The sequence below is a fragment of the Balaenoptera acutorostrata genome, chromosome 15 (assembly GCF_949987535.1).
Source record: "Balaenoptera acutorostrata chromosome 15, mBalAcu1.1, whole genome shotgun sequence".
NCBI lineage: Eukaryota > Metazoa > Chordata > Mammalia > Artiodactyla > Balaenopteridae > Balaenoptera > Balaenoptera acutorostrata.
Genome location: NC_080078.1, coordinates 67,402,078 through 67,423,597, shown reverse-complemented (window position 1 = coordinate 67,423,597; position 21,520 = coordinate 67,402,078). Strand labels below are relative to the sequence as shown.

The 21,520-nt window shown below is 37.7% G+C and overlaps 1 protein-coding gene across 1 annotated transcript in view; it reads left to right on the top strand.

Moving 5' to 3' along the window:
* RBL1 (RB transcriptional corepressor like 1) overlaps positions 1 to 21,520 on the top strand; it is an 83,857-nt gene that overhangs the window by 12,348 nt on the left and 49,989 nt on the right. The window contains exons 3-11 of the mRNA XM_007193160.3: positions 518 to 718; positions 969 to 1,033; positions 1,133 to 1,261; positions 1,373 to 1,533; positions 10,284 to 10,333; positions 10,935 to 11,121; positions 11,953 to 12,119; positions 16,725 to 16,837; positions 17,028 to 17,131. Of these exons, the coding sequence (XP_007193222.3) occupies positions 518 to 718; positions 969 to 1,033; positions 1,133 to 1,261; positions 1,373 to 1,533; positions 10,284 to 10,333; positions 10,935 to 11,121; positions 11,953 to 12,119; positions 16,725 to 16,837; positions 17,028 to 17,131 (1,177 nt within the window). The remainder of the gene's footprint in view (positions 1 to 517; positions 719 to 968; positions 1,034 to 1,132; positions 1,262 to 1,372; positions 1,534 to 10,283; positions 10,334 to 10,934; positions 11,122 to 11,952; positions 12,120 to 16,724; positions 16,838 to 17,027; positions 17,132 to 21,520) is intronic.

The window sequence follows — 21,520 nt, the reverse complement described above, 5'->3', positions numbered from 1 at the left end:
ATTAAGTGATATTCTGGGTATGTACTACCTTCTTAGTTTATATTTGGTGGTAGAACCACACGTTGGAACACAAACATTTGAATTTTATTCCTGCCCTGTAACAGTCTGGTGCTTTGTGATCAAATTCCAGAATCCAGTATTGGGAGATTCTGTCTTTCCTCAAACTAGTTTTGTGAACTCATCAGTCTGCTGCCTAACATTTACTTTGTAATTTATATGCAGAGTATTGTATAGGTGCTGCAGGGAATAAAAGAAATAGATAGGTACTCCCTGCATACTAGAAGGTATTTTATGTATTGACTACTAATTCAAAATCTACATTCCCACAGTGATTCTGGGAACCAAAGTAATTTCATAGCACTTGGAGTGAGGTTTTTGTTTTTTCTCTCTCTCTCTCTTTTTTTTTTTTTTTAAATAAAATCAGGCATTTAATAAAGATTTTTAGGCATAAGTAGTGTCTTCTTTTCCTTCCCTTATGTGGACTCATTTTAAAGTTGCTTTTTTTCTGTTTTTTTAGTTTAATACAGTTTTTTAGTAAAATGAAGAAGTGGATGGACATGTCAAACTTGCCACAAGAATTTCGTGAACGTATAGAAAGGCTAGAAAGAAATTTTGAGGTGTCTACTGTAATTTTCAAAAAATTTGAGCCAATTTTTTTAGATATATTTCAAAATCCATATGAAGAGCCACCAAAGATACCACGAAGCAGGAAGCAGAGGTGAGACACTTAATCCTCATATAATTGACATAGAAATTATGATACAAACTTATTAAGGGAATTTGCATTTTTAAAAGTCTACTTTTTAATTCCATTTAATAAAACATAGTTGTCTGTTCTTTGTGAATGAGACTTTATATGTAATTTGACTTTACTATTTGTTATATTTGCTGTTTCAATTTAAGTGACAAATGTGGAATGATATTTAGTAAGTTAGTCAGATAAAAAGTACATTTTTCCGCCTTTTTAGGAGGATTCCTTGCAGTGTTAAGGAGCTCTTTAATTTCTGTTGGACACTCTTTGTTTATACTAAGGGTAAGGTGACACTTTCAGGTGTTTTACATTTCTACTGTGGGAACTTGGTGCTATTTGACCTGAAAGGTTTCTGGGTTTTATGTCTCTTTTCTTCTAAAGGTAATTTTCGTATGATTGGAGATGATTTAGTAAACTCTTATCATTTACTTCTGTGCTGCTTGGATCTGATTTTTGCCAATGCCATTATGTGCCCAAATAGACGAGACTTGCTAAATCCGTCATTTAAAGGTAAGACCTTATTTATTTTTGAAAACTGATTATCAATTTTTAGAAAAAGAGTTTCAAAAATTGACCATATTCTCTTTTCCCTCCATTGCTCTTTATACCCTGTCAAATTAGGTTTACCGTCTGATTTCCATACTGCTGACTTTAGGGCTTCTGAAGAGCCTCCCTGCATCATTCCTGTACTGTGTGAACTACATGACGGACTTCTGGTAGAAGCCAAAGGAATAAAGGAGCACTACTTTAAGCCATATATTTCAAAGCTCTTTGACAGGAAGGTACTATACTTACAATTAAATGACTCAGATTTTGGGGGGTCAGCAGCAGCAGCCTCAAGGGGAAAAGCAATATTTTAAGCAAGTTCTTAACATTATAAGACTCAGGGTCAAGATTCCCAGGTTTCAGTCTCTGATGTGATGTGGAGTTGTCCTGTGATTTTCTGTGATGTGCAAAACTGAGCTGTTGAAGAATGTGACCATCTGTATGTACTGTCAAGTAAATGCACTGTCAGAGGCAACTATAAGAGGTTCTGATAGAGAATTATAAAGAACAGAACATCAGAGTAAGCCTGATAAAGAATTATGAAAAGCAGGAGGTCAGAGTTAGCTAGTTTACTGCCACAATTTGAATAACTGCTGACTGTTTACTGAAAGTAGGATGATGTATCAATATAACAACTGTAGCTTTAATTCAATATGAGTAGAGCAGAAAATCCCTTACAGTTGTGGGCTACCTACATGCATTCTGGATTTTTTTCTCAGTAATTTACCTCGCTATTTCTATATGTTTGAGTTGGCTTTTTCCTTTGGGTCTCAATTTATTTCTCCAATGCTGAGCCATTTAATCCAGCTACAACTTGAGTTTTCTCTTTGGTTGGGAAAAAAAAAAAATAGGAATATGGATTAATTAGGTCATTATTATAGTTCCCCTCTTTGCAAATACTATTATGAGATTTTCCTCTGAGCATAAAGTCTTCCCTAACTGGTTTCTTCTCGTACACATACTTCTTCTTCTTTTTTTTTTTTTTAATATTTATTTATTTATTTAATTTTATTTTTTGGTAGCATTGGGTCTTTTTTTTTTTTTGAATATTAGAATTTTATTTTTTACACATATTAGTGTATATATGTCAATCCCAATCTCCCAATTCATCACACCACCACACACCCTGCTCCCCACCACTTTCCCCCCTTGGTGTCCATACGTTTGTTCTCTACACCTGTGTCTCAATTTCTGCCCTGCAAACCCGTTCATCTGTACCATTTTTCTAGGTTCCACATGTATGCATTAATATACAATATTTGTTTTTCTCTTTCTGACTTACTTCACTCTGTATGACAGTCTCTAGATCCATCCACGTCTCTACAAATGACCCAATTTTGTTCCTTTTTTATGGCTGAGTAATATTCCTTTGTATATATATATACCACATCTTCTTTATCCATTCGTCTGTTGATGGGCATTTAGGTTGCTTCCATGACCTGGCTATTGTAAATAGTGCTGCAGTGAACATTGGGGTGCATGTGTCTTTTTGAATTATGGTTTTCTCTGGGTATATGCCCAGTAGTGGGATTGCTGGGTCATATGGTAATTCTATTTTTAGTTTTTTGAGGAACCTCCATACTGTTCTCCATAGTGGCTGTATCAATTTACATTCCCACCAACAGTGCAAGAGGGTTCCCTTTTCTCCACACCCTCTCCAGCATTTGTTGTTTGTAGATTTTCTGATGATGCCCATTCTAACTGGTGTGAGGTGATACCTTGTTGTAGTTTTGATTTGCATTTCTCTAATAATTAGTGATGTTGAGCATCTTTTCATGTGCTTCTTGGCCATCTGTATGTCTTCTTTGGAGAAATGTCTATTTAGGTCTTCTGCCCATTTTTGGATTGGGTTGTTTGTTTTTTTAATATTCAGCTGCATGAGCTGTTTATATATTTTGGAGATTAATCCTTTGTCCGTTGAATTGTTTGCCAATATTTTCTCCCATTCTGATGGTTGTCTTTTTGTCTTGTTTGTAGTTTCCTTTGCTTTGCAAAAGCTTTTAAGTTTCATTAGGTCCCATTTGTTTATTTTTGTTTTTATTTCCATTACTCTAGGAGGTGGATCAAAAAAGATCTTGCTGTGATTTATGTTGAAGAGTGTTCTTCCTATGTTTTCCTCTAAGAGTTTTATAGTGTCTGGTCTTAAATTTAGGTCTTTAATCCATTTTGAGTTTATTTTTGTGTATGGTGTTAGGGAGTGTTCTAATTTCATTCTTTTACATGTAGCTGTCCAGTTTTACCAGCACCATTTAGTGAAGAGTCTGTCTTTTCTCCATTGTATATCCTTGCCTCCTTTGTCATAGGTTAGTTGACCATAGGTGCCTGGATTTATCTCTGGGCTTTCTATCCTGTTCCATTGATCTATATTTCTGTTTTTGTGCCAGTACCATATTGTCTTGATTACTGTAACTTTGCAGTATAGTCTGAAGTCAGGGAGTCTGATTCCTCCAGCTCCATTTTTTCCCCTCAAGACTGTTGGCTATTCGGGGTCTTTTGTGTCTCCATACAAATTTTAAGATTTTTTGTTCTAGTTCTGTAAAAAATGCCACTGGTAACTTGATAGAGATTGCATTGAATATGTAGATTGCTTTGGGTAGTATAGTCATTTTCACAATATTGATTCTTCCAACCCAAGAACATGGTATATCTCTCCCTCTGTTTGTATCATCTTTCATTTCTTTCATCAGTGTCTTATAGTTTTCTGCATACAGGTCTTTTGTCTCCCTAGGTAGGTTTATTCCTAGGTATTTTATTCTTTTTGTTGCAATGGTAAATGGGAGTGTTTCCTTAATTTCTCTTTCAGATTTTTTGTTGTTAATGTATAGGAATGCAAGAGATTTCTGTGCATTAATTTTGTATCCTGCAACTTTACCAAATTCATTGATGAGCTCTAGTAGTTTTCTGGTGGCATCTTTAGGATTCTCTATGTATAGTATCATGTCATCTGCAAACAGTGACAGTTTTACTTCCTCTTTTCCAATTTGTATTCCTTTTATTTCTTTTTCTTCTCTGATTGCCGTGGCTAGGACTTCCAAAACTATGTTGAATAATAGTGGGGAGAGTGGGCATCCTTGTCTTGTTCCTGATCTTAGAGGAAATACTTTTAGTGTTTCACCATTAAGAATGATGCTTGCTGTGGGTTTGTCGTATATGGCCTTTATTATGTTGAGGTAGGTTCCCCCTATGCCCGCTTTCTGGAGAGTTTTTATTATAAATGGTGTTGAATTTTGTCAAAAGCTTTTTCTGCATCTATTGAGATGATCGTATGGTTTTTATTCTTCAGTCTGTTAATATGGTATATCACATTGATTGATTTGCATATATTGAAGAATCCTGCATCCATGGGATAAATCCCACTTGATCATGGTGTATGATCCTTTTAATGTGCTGTTGGATTCTGTTTGCTAGTATTTTGTTGAGGATTTTTGCATCTATGTTCATCAGTGATATTGGCCTGTAGTTTTCTTTATTTGTAGTATCTTTGTCTGGTTTTGGTATCAGGGTGATGGTGGCCTCATAGAATGAGTTTGGGAGTGTTCCTTCCTCTGCAATTTTTTAGAAGAGTTGGAGAAAGATAGGTGTTATCTCTTCTCTAAATGTTTGATAGAATTCACCTGTGAAGCCATCTGGTCCAGGACTTTGTATGTTGGAAGATTTTTATCACAGTTTCAATTTCATTACTTGTGATTGGTCTGTTCATATTTTCTATTTCTTCCTGGTTCAGTCTTGGAAGGTTATACCTTTCTAAGAATTTGTCCATTTCTTCCAGGTTGTCCATTTTATTGGCATAGAGTTGCTTGTAGTAGTCTCTTAGGATGCTTTGTGTTTCTGTGTTGTCTGTTGTAACTTCTCCTTTTTCATTTCTAATTTTATTGATTTGAGTCCTCTCCCTCTTTTTCTTTTTTTTTTTTTTTAAATTTTATTTATTTATTTATTATTATTATTAATTTTTGGCTGTGTTGGGTCTTCATTTCTGCGCAAGGGCTTCCTCTAGTTGTGGCAAGTGGGGGCCACTCTTCATCGCGGTGCGCGAGCCTCTCACTGTCGCGGCCTCTCTTGCTGCGGAGCACAGGCTCCAGATGCGCAGGCTCAGTAGTTGTGGCTCACGGGCCTAGTTGCTCCGCGGCATGTGGGATCTTCCCAGACCAGGGCTCGAACCCATGTCCCCTGCATCGGCAGGCGGATTCTCAACCACTGTGCCACCAGGGAAGCCCCTCCCTCTTTTTCTTGATGAGTCTGGCTAATGGTTTATCAATTTTGTTTATCTTCTCAAAGAACCAGCTTTTAGTTTTATTGATCTTTGCTATTGTTTTCTTTGTTTCTATTTCATTTATTTCTGCTCTGATCTTTATGATTTCTTTCCTTCTGCTAACTTTGGGTTTTGTTTGTTCTTCTTTCTCTAGTTCCTTTAGGTGTAAGGTTAGATTGTTTATTTGAAATTTTTCTTGTTTCTTGAGGTAGGCTTGTATTGCTATAGACTTCCCTCTTAGAACTGCTTTTGCTGCATCCCATAGGTTTTGGATCGTCGTGTTTTCATTGTCATTTGTCTCTAGGTATTTTTTGCTTTCCTCTTTGATTTCTTCGGTGATCTCTTGGTTATTTAGTAACGTATTGTTTAGCCTCCATGTGTTTGTGTTTTTTACGTCTTTTCCCCTGTAATTTATTTCTAATCTCGTAGCGTTGTGGTCAGAAAAGATGCTTGATATGATTTCAATTTTCTTAAATTTACTGAGGCTTGATTTGTGACCCAAGATGTGATCTATCCTGGAGAATGTTCTGTGTGCACTTGAGAAGAAAGTATAATCTGCTGTTATTGGATGGAATGTCCTATAAATATCAATTAAATCTATCTGGTCTGTTGTATCGTTTAAAGCTTGTGTTTCTTTATTAATTTTCTGTCTGGATGATCTGTCCATTGGTGTAAGTGAGGTGTTAAAGTCCCCCACTATTATTGTGTTACTGTCGATTTCCTCTTTTATAAGCTGTTAGCAGTTGCCTTATGTATTGAGGTGCTACTATGTTGGGTGCATAAAAATTTATAGTTGTTATATCTTCTTCATGGATTGATGCCTTGATCATTATGTAGTGTCCTTCCTTGTCTCTTGTAACATTCTTTATTTTAAAGTCTATTTTATCTCATATAAGTATTGCTACTCCAGCTTTCTTTTTTTTTTTTAAATGATTTTTTTGTTTTGTTTTGTTTTGTTTTGTTTTTAATTTTTATTTATTTATGGCTGTGTTGGGTCTTCGTTTCTGTGCGAGGGCTTTCTCTAGTTGTGGCAAGTGGGGGCCACTCTTCATCGTGGTGCACGGGCCTCTCATTATCGCGGCCTCTCTTGTTGTGGAGCACAGGCTCCAGACACGCAGGCTCAGTAATTGTGGCTCACGGGCCCAGTTGCTCCGCAGCATGTGGGATCTTCCCAGACCAGGGCTCGAACCCGTGTCCCCTTCATTGGCAGGCAGATTCTCAACCACTGCGCCACCAGGGAAGCCCTCCAGCTTTCTTTTGATTTGCATTTGCATGGAATATCTTTTTCCATCCCCGCACTTTCAGGCTGTATGTGTCCCTAGGTCTGAAGTGGGTCTCTTGTAGACAGCATATATGTGGGTCTTGTTTTTGTATCCATTCAGCAAGACTGTGTCTTTTGGTTGGAACATTTAATCCATTCACGTTTAAGGTAATTATCGATATGTATGTTCCTATTATGATTTTCTTAATTGTTTTGGGTTTGTTTTTGTAGGTCCTTTTCTTCTCTTGTGTTTCCCACTTAGAGAAGTTCCTTTAGCATTTGTTGTAGAGCTGGTTTGGTGGTGCTGAATTCTCTTAGCTTTTGCTTGTCTGTAAAGCTTTTGATTTCTCCATCGAATGTGAATGAGATCCTTGCTGGGTAGAGTAATCTTGGTTGTAGGTTCTTCCCTTTCATCACTTGAAGTATATCATGCCACTCCCTTCTGGCTTGTAGAGTTTCTGCTGAGAACTCAGCCGTTAAACTTATGGGAGTTCCCTTGTATGTTATTTGTCGTTTTTCCCTTGCTGCTTTCAATAATTTTTCTTTGTCTTTAATTTTTGCCAATTTGATTACTATGTGTCTCGGCCTGTTTCTCCTTGGGTTTATCCTGTAAGGGACTCTCTGCGCTTCCTGGAATTGGATGGCTGTTTCCTTTCCCAGGTTAGGGAAGTTTTCGACTATAATCTCTTCAAATATTTTCTCGAGTCCTTTCTCTCTCTCTTCTCCTTTTGGGATCCCTATAATGCGAATGTTGTTGCGTTTAATGTTGTCCCAGAGGTCTTTTAGGCTGTCTTCATTTCTTTTCATTCTTTTTTCTTTATTCTGTTCCATGGCAGTGAATTCCACCATTCTGTCTTCCAGTTCACTTATCTGTTCTTCTGCCTCAGTTATTCTGCTATTGATTCCTTCTAGTGTAGTTTTCATTTCAGTTATTGTATTGTTCACCTCTGTTTGTTTGTTCTTTAATTCTTCTAGGTCTTTGTTTAGCATTTCTTGCATCTTCTCGATCTTTGCCTCCATTCTTTTTCCGAGGTCCTGGATCATCTTCACTATCATTATTCTGAATTCTTTTTCTGGAAGGTTGCCTATCTCCACTTCATTTAGCTGTTTTTCTGGAAGTTTATCTTGTTCCTTCATCTGGTACATAGCCCTCTGCCTTTTCATCTTGTCTATTTTTCTGTGAATGTGGTTTTTGTTCCACAGGCTGCAGGATTGTAGTTCTTCTTGCTTCTGCTGTCTGCCCTCTGGTAGATGAGGCTATCTACGAGGCTTGTGTAAGTTTCCTGATGGGAGGGACTGGTGGTGGGTAGAGCTGGCTGTTGCTCTGGTGGGCAGAGCTCAGTAAAACTTTAATCCGCTTGTCTGCTGATGGGTGGGGCTGGGTTCCCTCCCTGTTAGTTGTTTAGCCTGAGGCGACCCAACACTGGGGCCTACCTGGCCTCTTTGGTGTGGCTAATGGCAGACTCTGGGAGTGCTCATGCCAAGGAGTACTTCCCAGAACTTCTTTTGCCAGTGTCCTTGTCCTCACGGTGAGACACAGCCACCCCCCCCACCTCTCCAGGAGACCCTCTAACACTAGCAGGTAGGTCTGGTTCAGTCTCCTATGGGGTCACTGCTCCTTCCCCTGGGTCCCGATATGCACACTACTTTGTGTGTGCCCTCCAAGAGTGGAGTCTCTGTTTCCCACAGTCCTGTCAAAGTCCTGCAGTCAAATCCTGCTAGCCTTCAAAGTCTGATTCTCTAGGAATTCTTCCCGTTGCTGGACCCCCAGGTTGGGAAGCCTGACATTGCGCTCAAAACCTTCACTCCAGTGGGTGGACTTCTGTGGTATAAGTGTTCTCCAGTTTGTGAGTCACCCACCCAGCAGTTATGGGATTTGATTTTATTGTGATTTTACCCCTCCTACCGTTTCACTGTGGCTTCTCCTTTGTCTTTGGATGTGAGGTATCTTTTTTGGTGAGTTCCAGTGTCTTCCTGTTGATGATTGTTCAGCAGTTAGTTGTCATTCCGCTGCTCTCGCAAGAGGGAGTGAGAGCACGTCCTTCTACTCTGCCATCTTGAACCAATCTCCAGCCTTGGGTCTCAGTTGCGGCATGAGGGATCCTCCACTGCGGCGCGCGGGCTTCTCTCCAGTTGTGGTGCATGGGCTCCAGAGTGCATCGGCTCTGTAGTTGTCGCCCGTGTGCTCAGTAGTTGTGGCGCACAGGCTTAGTTGCCCCACGGCATGTGGGATCTTAGTTCCCCGACCAGGGATCGAAACCCCTGCATTGGAAGGGGGATTCTTAACCACTGGACTGCCAGGGAAGTCCCTCTTGGACATCCTTTTGTATTTAGTCTTATCTTTCAGCAAACAAACAAGTATTTATTTATGTGTATATATACACAGTATATATTTTTGTGTGTATATGTATGTCTATGTAAAATATCTCTTTGTAGAACTTTAATCTCCAGCAAAATAAACTTTTAAAGGAACTCAAGGATTATGTCTATTGTGCTTTCCCGAAGCAAGGCACTAGTGGCCCCTGGCTATGATGACCATTCATCTTGGTTTGCCTGAATTATCTGGGTTTTGGCTGTTGTCTTGGCATAATTATTATAATGTCTTATTTCACTCCAAAAGTATCCTGGTTTGGACAGTGGTTCTCCTGCCCATGGGCCAGATGCTTTATTTGGCCTGTTTAGGGTGTTTTAATTTTTTATTTCATTTTTATTTTGTTCAATTTTTAACTTACACATAAAGATCTTTTGTATGAAAATTTTTTTAAAATCAGAAGCTATGGCAATACTGGTTTGCAATTTCTACATGGTAACTGTTGTCAAGCTAAATGATGGCCACCTCTTTTGGCCACCTCTTTTGGGAAGGGAAGTGTGCTTTCTGCCCTTTTCATTTATGTATGTTGATCCCTGACCCCTGAAATCATCTGAGTTTGCAACCCTTGTTACGTAGTAATCTAAGTATAGTGTGGATACACAGAAAGTATTGCTAACAGTGTAGTTTTCCTCTGTCACCAGTAACAGTACCTATATTCCTTTCAAATCTTTTGCTTGCCTGACATACATTATCATTCAGTAACTGTTAGTTTCCATTTTCCATAGACCAGTGTTTAAAATTGGACAGTTTTCATGAGAATCACTTGAGGAATTTGTTAAAACTGCTGCCTTAGTTCAGACCTTGAGGTCTGTCAGTCTGCATTTTTAACAAGTTCCCCTACATGATTGTTATGTCACTAAAATTTGGAAACCACTGCTATAGACTACAAAGTATTTTCAAAACTTGACTTTAAATGTTTTTTAATATTTTATTTGCATACTAAATAGGATTTACAGGTCTGAAAGAAATATTTAGTAATTCTATTTTGTGTGTGTGTGTTATTTATAATAACTACCAATGTGAAAATTTAGATAAATGTAGTATTTTTGTGTGTATGTTAATATGCTTACTTACATGAAGTCACAAAATGGCTTTTTTCCCCCAGATTTTAAAGGGAGAATGCCTTCTGGACCTTTCTAGTTTTACTGATAATAGGTAAGTGTCTAGCACTGATGGTATCTGGCATATCATAAGCTGACAATATGATTTGTTGCACTTTGTTAAGTGAAATGTTGTATGAAGGTAACTGCTCCAAATTCAAGTTCCTTCTGTTTTGGTGGCATTGAGTAGGTGTTATCACTAAGCCTTGCTGTCTTTACGTACATTTATTTTAAGATCCCATTGGCTCTTAAAACAGCTGCTCTCCTGAGAAACTCATAAACAGACCCAATGACTTCTGTATTTGACTTTACATTCTTTCATTAATCAAATATTGGCAAATTCAGAATGTGCTTATATTTCAAGGCCACACACAGTTGTTTCCTCAATGATCAGGTCTTAATTAGGTTCAACTAGTTTCCAGATTAAGTGTATATTCTTTTCACTCACCTTTCAAAGTAATTTATTGCCATGTATGTGAATGTGAAGAATGTCTGTGATCTGATAGAAACCTCTGATATTGTTAGATGGGCAAAGTTAATAAAAACTAGAAAGTCATGAGCTTTTCTAGTCTGTGGAGTCAAAATCTATCAAGTCAAGATAAATCCATTGTGTAACTTAGTTTTATTCTAGCAGCTTAAAATAATTCTCTTTTCAGCAAAGCAGTGAACAAGGAGTATGAAGAATATGTTTTAACTGTTGGTGACTTTGATGAGAGGATCTTTTTGGGAGCAGATGCAGAAGAGGAAATTGGAACTCCTCGAAAGTTCACTGGTGATGCCCCATTAGGGAAACTGACAGCACAGGCTAATGTGGAGTGTAACCTTCAACAACACTTTGAAAAAGTAATTAACCTAGCCTGGCCTCAGTCTTGAATGATCTTTTTCTCTGTGTGTGTGATTCTACTAACAGCAAAAGCATCTTTCAAGTTAAATCTTGAGTTTCTTCTACTAATTCATATTTCCCATGAAAGCCTTAAAAGGTATTTTTCAAAACTATGGCATTTAGTATTTTTACCTCATTTCTTGCAATTTTTCATATTTGGATATTTTCCCAGAATGCCTGGGTTTTCAGTAGAGTATGTGTCTTTGGATATGAAGAAAGATTTATGCTTTCTTCCTATTTTTTCTTTGCATCACTTTAGCCACTCTTCTCTTGCTTTAAAATTTAGTTTGCTTTCCTACCCATGACGAACTATGTGCTCTTCCCAAACTTCAGCCATATAACTCTGGATTTGATTGTTAATAGCCACGGCTTAATTCTGTATTTATGTGTTAGGTGGGTTGGAAGATGAGGTCTAATGGAAAATTCACTGGTCCAGAAGATAGAAACCTAAGTTTTAGTCCCAGCTCTGCCATTACCTTTGTCAGCTTAAACAAGTTTTTTAACTTCTCTGTGCCTATTTCCTCATATGTAAAATGAAAATGTGCCTGTTATATTTCAAATGAATGTTATGAAGATAAAATGAGATTATGGATAGAAAGCACTTTGGGAAAGTGTTATTTAAAGGTAGGATGTTATTAGCATAATATTGCTAAAAATTTGGTGGGTAACCAGAAGAGGGGGAAAAAGTAACCTACTAAACATGAATAGAGAAGATGGTATATGTACTGAATTAAGCACATAATGGGGAAGAAGGTAGCTTTTTAATCTCATATAATTTTCTTTTCTGACAGAAAACATCATTTGCACCTTCTACACCACTGACAGGACGACGATATTTAAGAGAAAAAGAAGCAGTCATTACTCCTGTTGCGTCAGCCACCCAAAGTGTGAGCAGGTTACAGAGTATTGTGGCCGGACTGAAAAATGCACCAAGTGAACAACTTGTAAACATTTTTGAGTGAGTACAATACTAGTATTTTTCCAAATGTCTCTTTTAAATTAGATTCTGTATTCCATTCTGTTTTCAGTACTTCCAAATTCTGGAGATAGTGGGTATACATCTGGCAAGTTTTACTGTACCATTTCAATCACAAAGTATGTTGACCTAAAATCAGATAGAAGTACCTATTAAAAATTATATATAAATTTTATTTCATATTACTATAGACTTTCAAGGTTAAATGCATCTTAAAGGTTATTTAGCTCCAACATTCCATTCTGGTAACACCCCTAATTTATGCATTACTGTTTTTCTTTTTACATTGATTTTAAATGGGTTCAATATAAATGGCCATCAAATGGGAGACTGGTTACATATTGATGATACAGCTGGAAATGGAATTTTATGTAATTGTCTAAGAAAAAGAAGCATATTTCGTAGTAAAGATGATAAAGTCAGGCCAGATTAGAGAACCTTATTTCCTAATACCTAATGAAATAACAGAATAGTAAAAATCAGCAAACTATCTATCAGCAGAAACCAAATGAAGAGAGGGATATGATTTCATGCTATAATTTTCCAAAGTGGTGGTCAGGAAAGGAAATGGATGCTTCTGGTATGCCCATCCCCAAGAAGCGTTACTGGGGGAAAAGGGTATGTTGATGGGACTTTTTTATTTATTTATTTATTTATTTATTTATTTATTTATTATTTTTGGTTGTGTTGGGTCTTTGTTGCTGCACGTGGGCTTTCTCTAATTGTGGCAAGCGGGGGCTACTCTTCATTGCGGTGCACAGGCTTCTCATTGCGGTGGCTTCTTTTGTTGCAGAGTGTGGGCTCTAGGTGCGCAGGCTTCAGTAGTTGTGGCACACGGGCTCAGTAGTTGTAATGCACGGGCTTAGTTGCTCCATGGCATGTGGGATCTTCCCGGACCAGGGCTCGAACCCATGTCCCCTGCATTGGCAGGCAGATTCTTAACCACTGCGCCACCAGGGAAGTCCTATTGATAGGATCTTGAAAATACTCATTAATACCCCAGATGTGGAGAGAAACAAATGGAGTGAGTAGGCAGATGAGTAAAAAGTCATAGAAACCTCCCCAAGTGAAAGTCCCTGTATACCACCAAGATAGCAGTCCCTATCAAAATCCCAATGGCATTTTTACAGAAATAGAAAAAAAAAAAAATCTAAAATTCATAAGGAATTTTGAAGGACTTTTAATAGCCAAAATAATCTTGAGAAAGAAGTAAAAAGCTGGAGGCCTCACATTTCTGATTTCAAAACACATTCCAAAGCTACAGTAAGCAAAACTGTATGGTATTGGCATAAAGACAGACATGTAGACTAGACATGGAATAGACTAGAGTCCCAAAATAAATGTTCACGTATATCATTAAATGATCTTTGACAAGGGTGCCAAGACTACATTATGGGGAAAGCCAGATATCCACAGGCAAAAGCATGAAGATGGACTCTTATCTTACACCATATACAAAAGATACTTTAGATACCTGTTATAGGTGGAATCATGCAGTATTTGTTTGTGTTTGGCTTAATTCACTTAGTATCATATCTTTAAGGGTCATCCATGCTGTAGCATATGACAGGATTTCCTTCTTTTTAAGCCTGAATAATATTCCATTGTATATATATACATACCACACTTCCTTTATCCATTCATTCATCAGTGGACATATAGGTTGCTTCCACATCTTGGCTGTTGTGAGTAATGCTGCAGTGAACTTGGGTATGCAAATATCTCTTTGAGATATCCACATGCGAAAGAATGAAGATGGACTTTTATCTTACACCATATACAAAAGTTAACTCAAAATTTGTTAAAAACCTAATAAGCATGAGACCTGAAACTGTACAACTAGAAGAAAACATAGGTGAAAAGCTTTATGACACTGAAATGGGCAGTGATTTCTTGGATGTGACATCAAAAGTATAGGTAACAAAAGCAAAAATAGAAAAATGGGACTATATCCCACTTAAATACTTCTGTACAGCATCGAAAATAATAAGATGAAAAGGCAACCTACTAGAATAGAAGAAAGTAATTGCAAACCATATATAGATAAGGGGTTAATAGCCAGAGTATATAAGAACTCCTACAACTCAAACAACAAAAAACAAAACAAAACAAAAAAACAACAAACACCTGATTTGAAAAAGGGGCAAAAGACTTAAATAGACATTTCTCCAAAGAAGACATACAAATAGCCAATAAGCATGTGAAAAAATTCTCAACATTACTATTCATCAGGTAAATGCAAATTAAAACCACAATGAGATATCACCCGTTAGGATGGCCAATATCAAAAAAAACAGAAAATAACAAATGTGTTGGTGAGTATCAGAATTGGCACTCCACTGGTGGGATTATAAATGGTGTAGCTGATATGGGAAACAGTATGGAGATCTCTCAAATAATTAAAAATAGAATTTTTATGACCTAGCAATCCCACTTCTGGGTATATATCCCAAAGAGTTGAAAACAGGATCTCAAAGAGATATCTGCACACCCAAGTTTATTGAAGCATTACCCGTAAGAGCCAAGATATAGAACCAACCTAAATGTCCACTGATGAATGAATGAATAAAGAAAATGTGGTATGTACAACAGAATATTACTCAGCCTTAAAAAGAAGGAAATCTTGTCATATGCTATAATATGGATGAATCTTGAAGACATTATACTGAGTGAAATAAGCCAATCACAAAAAGACAAATACTGCATGATTCCACTTATATGAGGTATCTAAAGTAATAAGACTGATAGAAACAGAAAGTAGCATGGTGGTTGCCAGGGGATGGGGGAGGGGGGAAACAGGGAGTTGTTGTTCGATGGGTATAGAGTTTCATTTATGCAAGATGAGAAAGTTCTAGAGATCACTATACAATAACATGCACATAGCTGACAATAATGTACACTTAAAAATTAAGAGGGTAAATTTGTTACGTGTTTTTACCACATAATAAAATTTTTAAAAGACAACCTAGTTGGAAGAAAATATAACTCAAGAGGCACAGCTTTGCATTAGAAGAACTGGATAAGAACATAAAATGTTTTTGCCATGTATGCTACATGGCACATGATGCTGGTCTTTTTGAACATGGGACTGGGAATTCTGAACCCTGCACTAGTTATTTGGCTTTGGGCAAATCACATTGTTTCTCACAGTCTTGGATTTGTTTGTCATTTCTGAATTAAGACCTGTATTCTGTGTTTTATTGATAGAAAGTTAACAGAGTTAATAATTAACAGGATTAATTGCTTCTTGCCAAATGTCTTTCTTTTTTTTTTTTTTTTTAATTTATTTATTTTTGGCTGCGTTGGGTCTTCATTGCTGCGTGTGGGCTTTCTCCGGTTCCGGTGATTAGGGGCTACTCTTCGTTGCAGTGCATGGGCTTCTCATTGCGGTGGCTTCTCTTGCTGTGGAGCATGGGCTCTACGCACGTGGGCTTCAGTAGTTGCGGCTTGCAGGCTCTACAGTGCAGGCTCAGTAGTTATGGCGCACGGGCTTAGTTGATCCGCGGCATGTGGGATCTTCCTGGACCAGGGCTCAAACCCATGTCCCCTGCATTGGCAGGCGGATCCTTAACCACTGTGTCACCAGGGAAGTCCTTTTTTATTTTTTTTAATTTTTGGCTGCGTTCGGTCTTCACTGCTGCAAGCGGGGGCTACTCTTTGTCATGGTATGCGGGCTTCTCATTGCGGTGGCTTCTCTTGTTGTAGAGCACAGGCTCTAGGCGCACGGTGTTCAGTAGTTGCAGCACTCGGGCTCAGTAGTTGCAGCATGTGCACCCTAGAGCGCTAGTGCTTCAGTAGTTGCAGTGCGTGGGCTCAGTAGTTGCAGCGTGCGGGCTCTAGAGCGCAGGCTCAGTAGTTGTGGCACACGGGCTTAGTTGCTCTGCAGCATGTGGATCTTCCCAGACCAGGGATCGAACCCGTGTCCCTTGCATTGGCAGGCAGATTCTTAACCACTGTGCCACCAGGGAAGTCCATCTTGCTTTTTAATGCTACATTTTTTTTACTTGTTATTCTTTTGGCTTTGATAAGAACTAAATGCAGTTTATTGTTCCAGCACAATATATACATAAACACTGTCTATCATTTTTCTTAAATCAGATGAAGAAATCTTTCTTAAATCAGGTTTATTGAAGTATAATTTATATACAAGAGTCATCCTTTTTACTGTACAGTTGTATGAGATTTGACAAATGTATACAGTTGTATAACCATCACCACCATGATCAAAACATAGAACAGTCCCCCCAAATTTATGCCCCTTTGTAGTCAATCCCTATGCCATCCCCAGCCTCTGGAAACCACTGATATGTTTTCTGTCCTTAGAATTTTGCCTTTCTAGAATTTCATATAAATGGAAGCATAATAGAGATAACATTGACTCCCCTAATGTTGAAATTCCAAAACAATATGCCAAATGATTATATTTAAAGGCTGTAGACTGGTTTGAAATATGCTGTGTTTACATATCTAGGTTTACACCTGAGAATAGAACTTCGGTCACTAAAAACTAGACTAATTCTTGACTGAAGAAATGTTGGTACTCTGGAATTTTTTTTCTGTTAATTAGGTTCCTTTTGTATTTTTTAGATCTTGTATGCGTAATCCTATGGAAAACATTATGAAAACAGTGAAAGTAATAGGAGAGACTTTCTGCCAACACTATACCCAATCAACAGATGAACAGCCAGGATCTCACATAGGTAAGAAGACAAAACTGAAACTGATAAAGCATTGAAAGTAGATAGATTGTTCCAAGAAAAATAGAAACTCAAGTTTTTTCTTTCCCTGCAATTTTTAATATATCTGATTGTAGCTTATATAAGTTTTGTTCTTTAGTTCTTAACAGCTACATTTATTTAGCACATGTTTTCCCCTTGTTTCCCCCCATAGATTTTGCTGTAAACAGACTAAAGCTTGCAGAAATTTTGTATTATAAAATATTAGAGACTGTAATGGTTCAGGAGACACGAAGACTTCATGGAATGGACATGTCAGTAAGTAAATTCACTCTCCCAGCCACTGGCAAGGTCTACAGAACCTAAGCCTGGAAGCAATGTGTTGAGAGCCTCTGTAGTTCATTGTGGGGCTCAGCAGTTAATGGCAAACTTACCCATGATGACATATGAATTGGCCTTAGTTGTCTTTGGCACACCCAGTGCTAGCCACCTCTAGGCAGAAATGTGAAATTTGTAAAATTTTTCTTTGATGCACCATCATTATCCTTTCCCTTTGGTCGGTTTTTTTGTCCTTCATTCCTAGCTAGCTAATAATGAAGTCCTCCAACTATTAAACCAACTGATAATTAAGATATCTAGCCATACCGCTCAGGGAGTTTTGAGGAATAAAATGTTGATGGCTTTTTTTTTTTTATTGCTTCATTTTCTTTGGACATTTGATCAAGTCTGATCACTCTCTCCAATAGCTATGTAAAGGAATTTTTCTAAGAAGTCAGACTTATCATATGGTCTTTGTTTCCTCCTCCTCCTCTCTCTTGTCACTCTTGGAGCCTTCTGACCTTCAATTCCAGTAAGAAAAGTTGATGTTTGGAGGTGCTGCTTAACTAGTGTAATAAAATTTCTCTGTGTTTGCACCCTGGAAGTTTTTTTCTGTGTTGGTTCCCCATTTTTCCTGTATGCCACATCTTTCTTTTTCATGATTTACTAATACTTGATAGAGCATATGCTCCCATAGCTTCCGGAGAAAGAAGTAAATTTTCAACTTTTTATTTTGAAATAATTATAGATTCACAGAAAGTTGCAAAAGTAGTACAGAGGGATCCCATATATCCATTTGCCCCCAGTGGTTACATTTTACATAGTATATCAAAACTAGAAAATTGACATTAGAACAATGTATGTGTCTTGCTCTTTACCCTTATATCACATGTGTAGATTAGGTAACCACCACCAAAATCAAGATACAGAACTGTTCTGTCGCCACAAAGATCTCCCTCATACTACCCCTTTTTAAGTGACACTCAGTCTCTTTAGCCACTAATTTGTTTTCCATATCTAAACTTTTATAATACACTCCTATGAGTTCTTTTTTTTTTTTTTTTGAAATTTCATGTAATGTCTGAAACATTTATATTAACATATTTCCATACAAATATAAGATTTTTAGAAATTTCATGTAATGTCTGAAACATTTATATTAACATATTTCCATACAAATAACCCAATGAAAGTTTAGTATTAGTTGTTTTGTTTGTTTTTTTATACTGCAGGTTCTTATTAGGCATCAGTTTTTTTTTTTGTTTTTTTTGTTTTTTTTTTATTTATTTATTTATTTATTTATTTTTGGCTGTGTTGGGTCTTTGGTTCGTGAGAGGGCTTTCTCCAGTTGCGGCAAGCGGGGGCCACTCTTCATCGCGGTGCGGGGACCGCTCTTCATCGCGATGCGCGGGCCTTTCTCTATCGCGGCCCCTCCCGTCGCGGGGCACAGGCTCCAGACGCGCAGGCTCAGCAATTGTGGCTCACGGGCCCAGCTGCTCCGTGGCATGTGGGATCTTCCCAGACCAGGGCTCGAACCCGTGTCCCCTGCATTAGCAGGCAGATTCTCAACCACTGCGCCACCAGGGAAGCCCAGGCATCAGTTTTATACACATCAGTGTATACATGTCAATCCCAAACGCCCAATTCAGCACACCACCATCCCCATCCCACCGCAGTTTTCCCCCCTTGGTGTCCATATGTCCATTCTCTACATCTGTGTCTCAACTTCTGCCCTGCAAACTGGCTCATATGTACCATTTTTCTAGGTTCCACATACATGCATTAATATACGATATTTGTTTTTCTCTTTCTGACTTACTTCACTCTGTATGACAGTCTCTAGATCCATCCACGTCTCAACAAATGACTCAATTTCGTTCCTTTTTATGGCTGAGTAATATTCCATTGTATATATGTACCACAACTTCTTTATCCATTCGTCTGTTGATGGGCATTTAGGTTGCTTCCATGACCTGGCTATTGTAAATAGTGCTGCAATGAACATTCGGGTGCATGTGTCCTTTTGAATTACGGTTTTCTCTGGGTATATGCCCAGTAGTGGGATTGCTGGGTCATATGGTAATTCTATTTTTAGTTTTTTAAGGAACCTCCATATTGTTCTCCATAGTGGCTGTATCAATTTACATTCCCACCAACAGTGCAAGAGGGTTCCCTTTTCTCCACACCCTCTCCAGCATTTGTTGTTTGTAGATTTTCTGATGATGCCCATTCTAACAGGAGTGAGGTGATACCTCATTGTAGTTTTGATTTGCATTTCTCTAATAATTAGTGATGTTGAGCATCTTTTCATGTGCTTCGTGGCCATCTGTATGTCTTCTTTGGAGAAATGTCTATTTAGGTCTTCTGCCTATTTTTCGATTGGGGTGTTTGTTTCTTTGATATTGAGCTGAATGAGCTGTTTATATATTTTGGAGATTAATCCTTTGTCCGTTGATTCATTTGCAAATATTTTCTCCCATTCTGAGGGTTGTCTTTTCGTCTTGTTTATGGTTTCCTTTGCTGTGCAAAAGCTTTGAAGTTTCATTAGGTCCCACTTGTTTATTTTTGTTTTTATTTCCATTACTCTAGGAGGTGGATCAAAAAAGATCTTGCTGTGATTTATGTCAAAGAGTGTTCTTCCTATGTTTTCCTCTAAGAGTTTTATAGTGTCCAGTCTTATATTTAGCTCTCTAATCCATTTTGAGTTTATTTTTGTGTATGGTGTTAGGGAGTATTCTAATTTCATTCTTTTACATGTAGCTGTCCAGTTTTCCCAGCACCACTTATTGAAGAGACTGTCTTTTCTCCATTGTATATCTTTGCCTCCTTTGTCATAGATTAGTTGACCATAGGTGCGTGGGTTAATCTCTGGGCTTTCTATCTTGTTCCATTGATCTATGTTTCTGTTTTTGTGCCAGTACCATATTGTCTTGATTACTGTAGCTTTGTAGTATAGTCTGAAGTCAGGGAGTCTGATTCCTCCAGCTCCATTTTTTTGCCTCAAGACTGCTTTGGCTATTCGGGGTCTTTTGTGTCTCCATACAAATTTTAAGATGATTTGTTCTAGCTCCGTAAAAAATGCCATTGGTAATTTGATAGGGATTGCATTGAATCTGTAGATTGCTTTGGGTAGTATACTCATTTTCACAATGTTGATTCTTCCAATCCAAGAACATGGTATATCTCTCCATCTGTTGGCATCATCTTTAATTTCTTTCATCAGTGTCTTATAGTTTTCTGCATACAGGTCTTTTGTCTCCCTAGGTAGGTTTATTCCTAGGTATTTTATTCTTTTTGTTGCAATGGTAAATGGGAGTGTTTCCATAATTTCTCTTTCAGATTTTTCATCATTAGTGTATAGGAATGCAAGAGATTTCTGTGCATTAATTTTGTATCCTGCAACTTTACCATATTCATTAATTAGCTCTAGCAGTTTTCTGGTGGCAGTTTTAGGATTCTCTATGTATAGTATCATGTCATCCGCAAACAGTGACAGTTTTACTTCTTCTTTTCCAATTTGTATTCCTTTTATTTCTTTTTCTTCTCTGATTGCCGTGGCTAGGACTTCCAGAACTATGTTGAATAATAGTGGTGAGAGTGGACATCCTTGTCTCGTTCCTGATCTTAGAGGAAATGCTTTCAGTTTTTCACCATTGAGAATGATGTTTGCTGTGGGTTTGTCATATGGCCTTTATTATGTTGAGGTAGGTTCCCTCTATGCCCACTTTCTGGAGAGTTTTTATCATAAATGGGTGTTGAATTTTGTCAAAAGCTTTTTCTGCATCTATTGAGATGATCATATGGTTTTTATTCTTTAATTTGTTAATATGGTGTATCACATTGATTGATTTGCGTATATTGAAGAATCCTTGCATCCCTGGGATAAATCCCACTTGATCGTGGTGTATGATCCTTTTAATGTGTTGTTGGATTCTGTTTGCTAGTATTTTGTTGAGGATTTTTGCATCTATATTCATCAGTGATATTGGTCTGTAATTTTCTTTTTTTGTAGTGTCTTTGTCTGGTTTTGGTATCAGGGTGATGGTGGCCTCATAGAATGAGTTTGGGAGTGTTCCTTCCTCTGCAATTTTTTGGAAGAGTTTGAGAAGGATGGGTGTTAGCTCTTCTCTAAATGTTTGATAGAATTCACCTGTGAAGCCATCTGGTCCTGGACTTTTGTTTGTTGGAAGACTTTTAATCACAGTTTCAATTTCATTACTTGTGATTGGTCTGTTCATATTTTCTGTTTCTTCCTGATTCAGTCTTGGAAGGTTATACCTTTCTAAGAATTTGTCCATTTCTTCCAGGTTGTCCATTTTATTGGCATAAAGTTGCTTGTAGTAGTCTCTTAGAATGTTTTGTATTTCTGCGGTGTCTGTTGTAACTTCT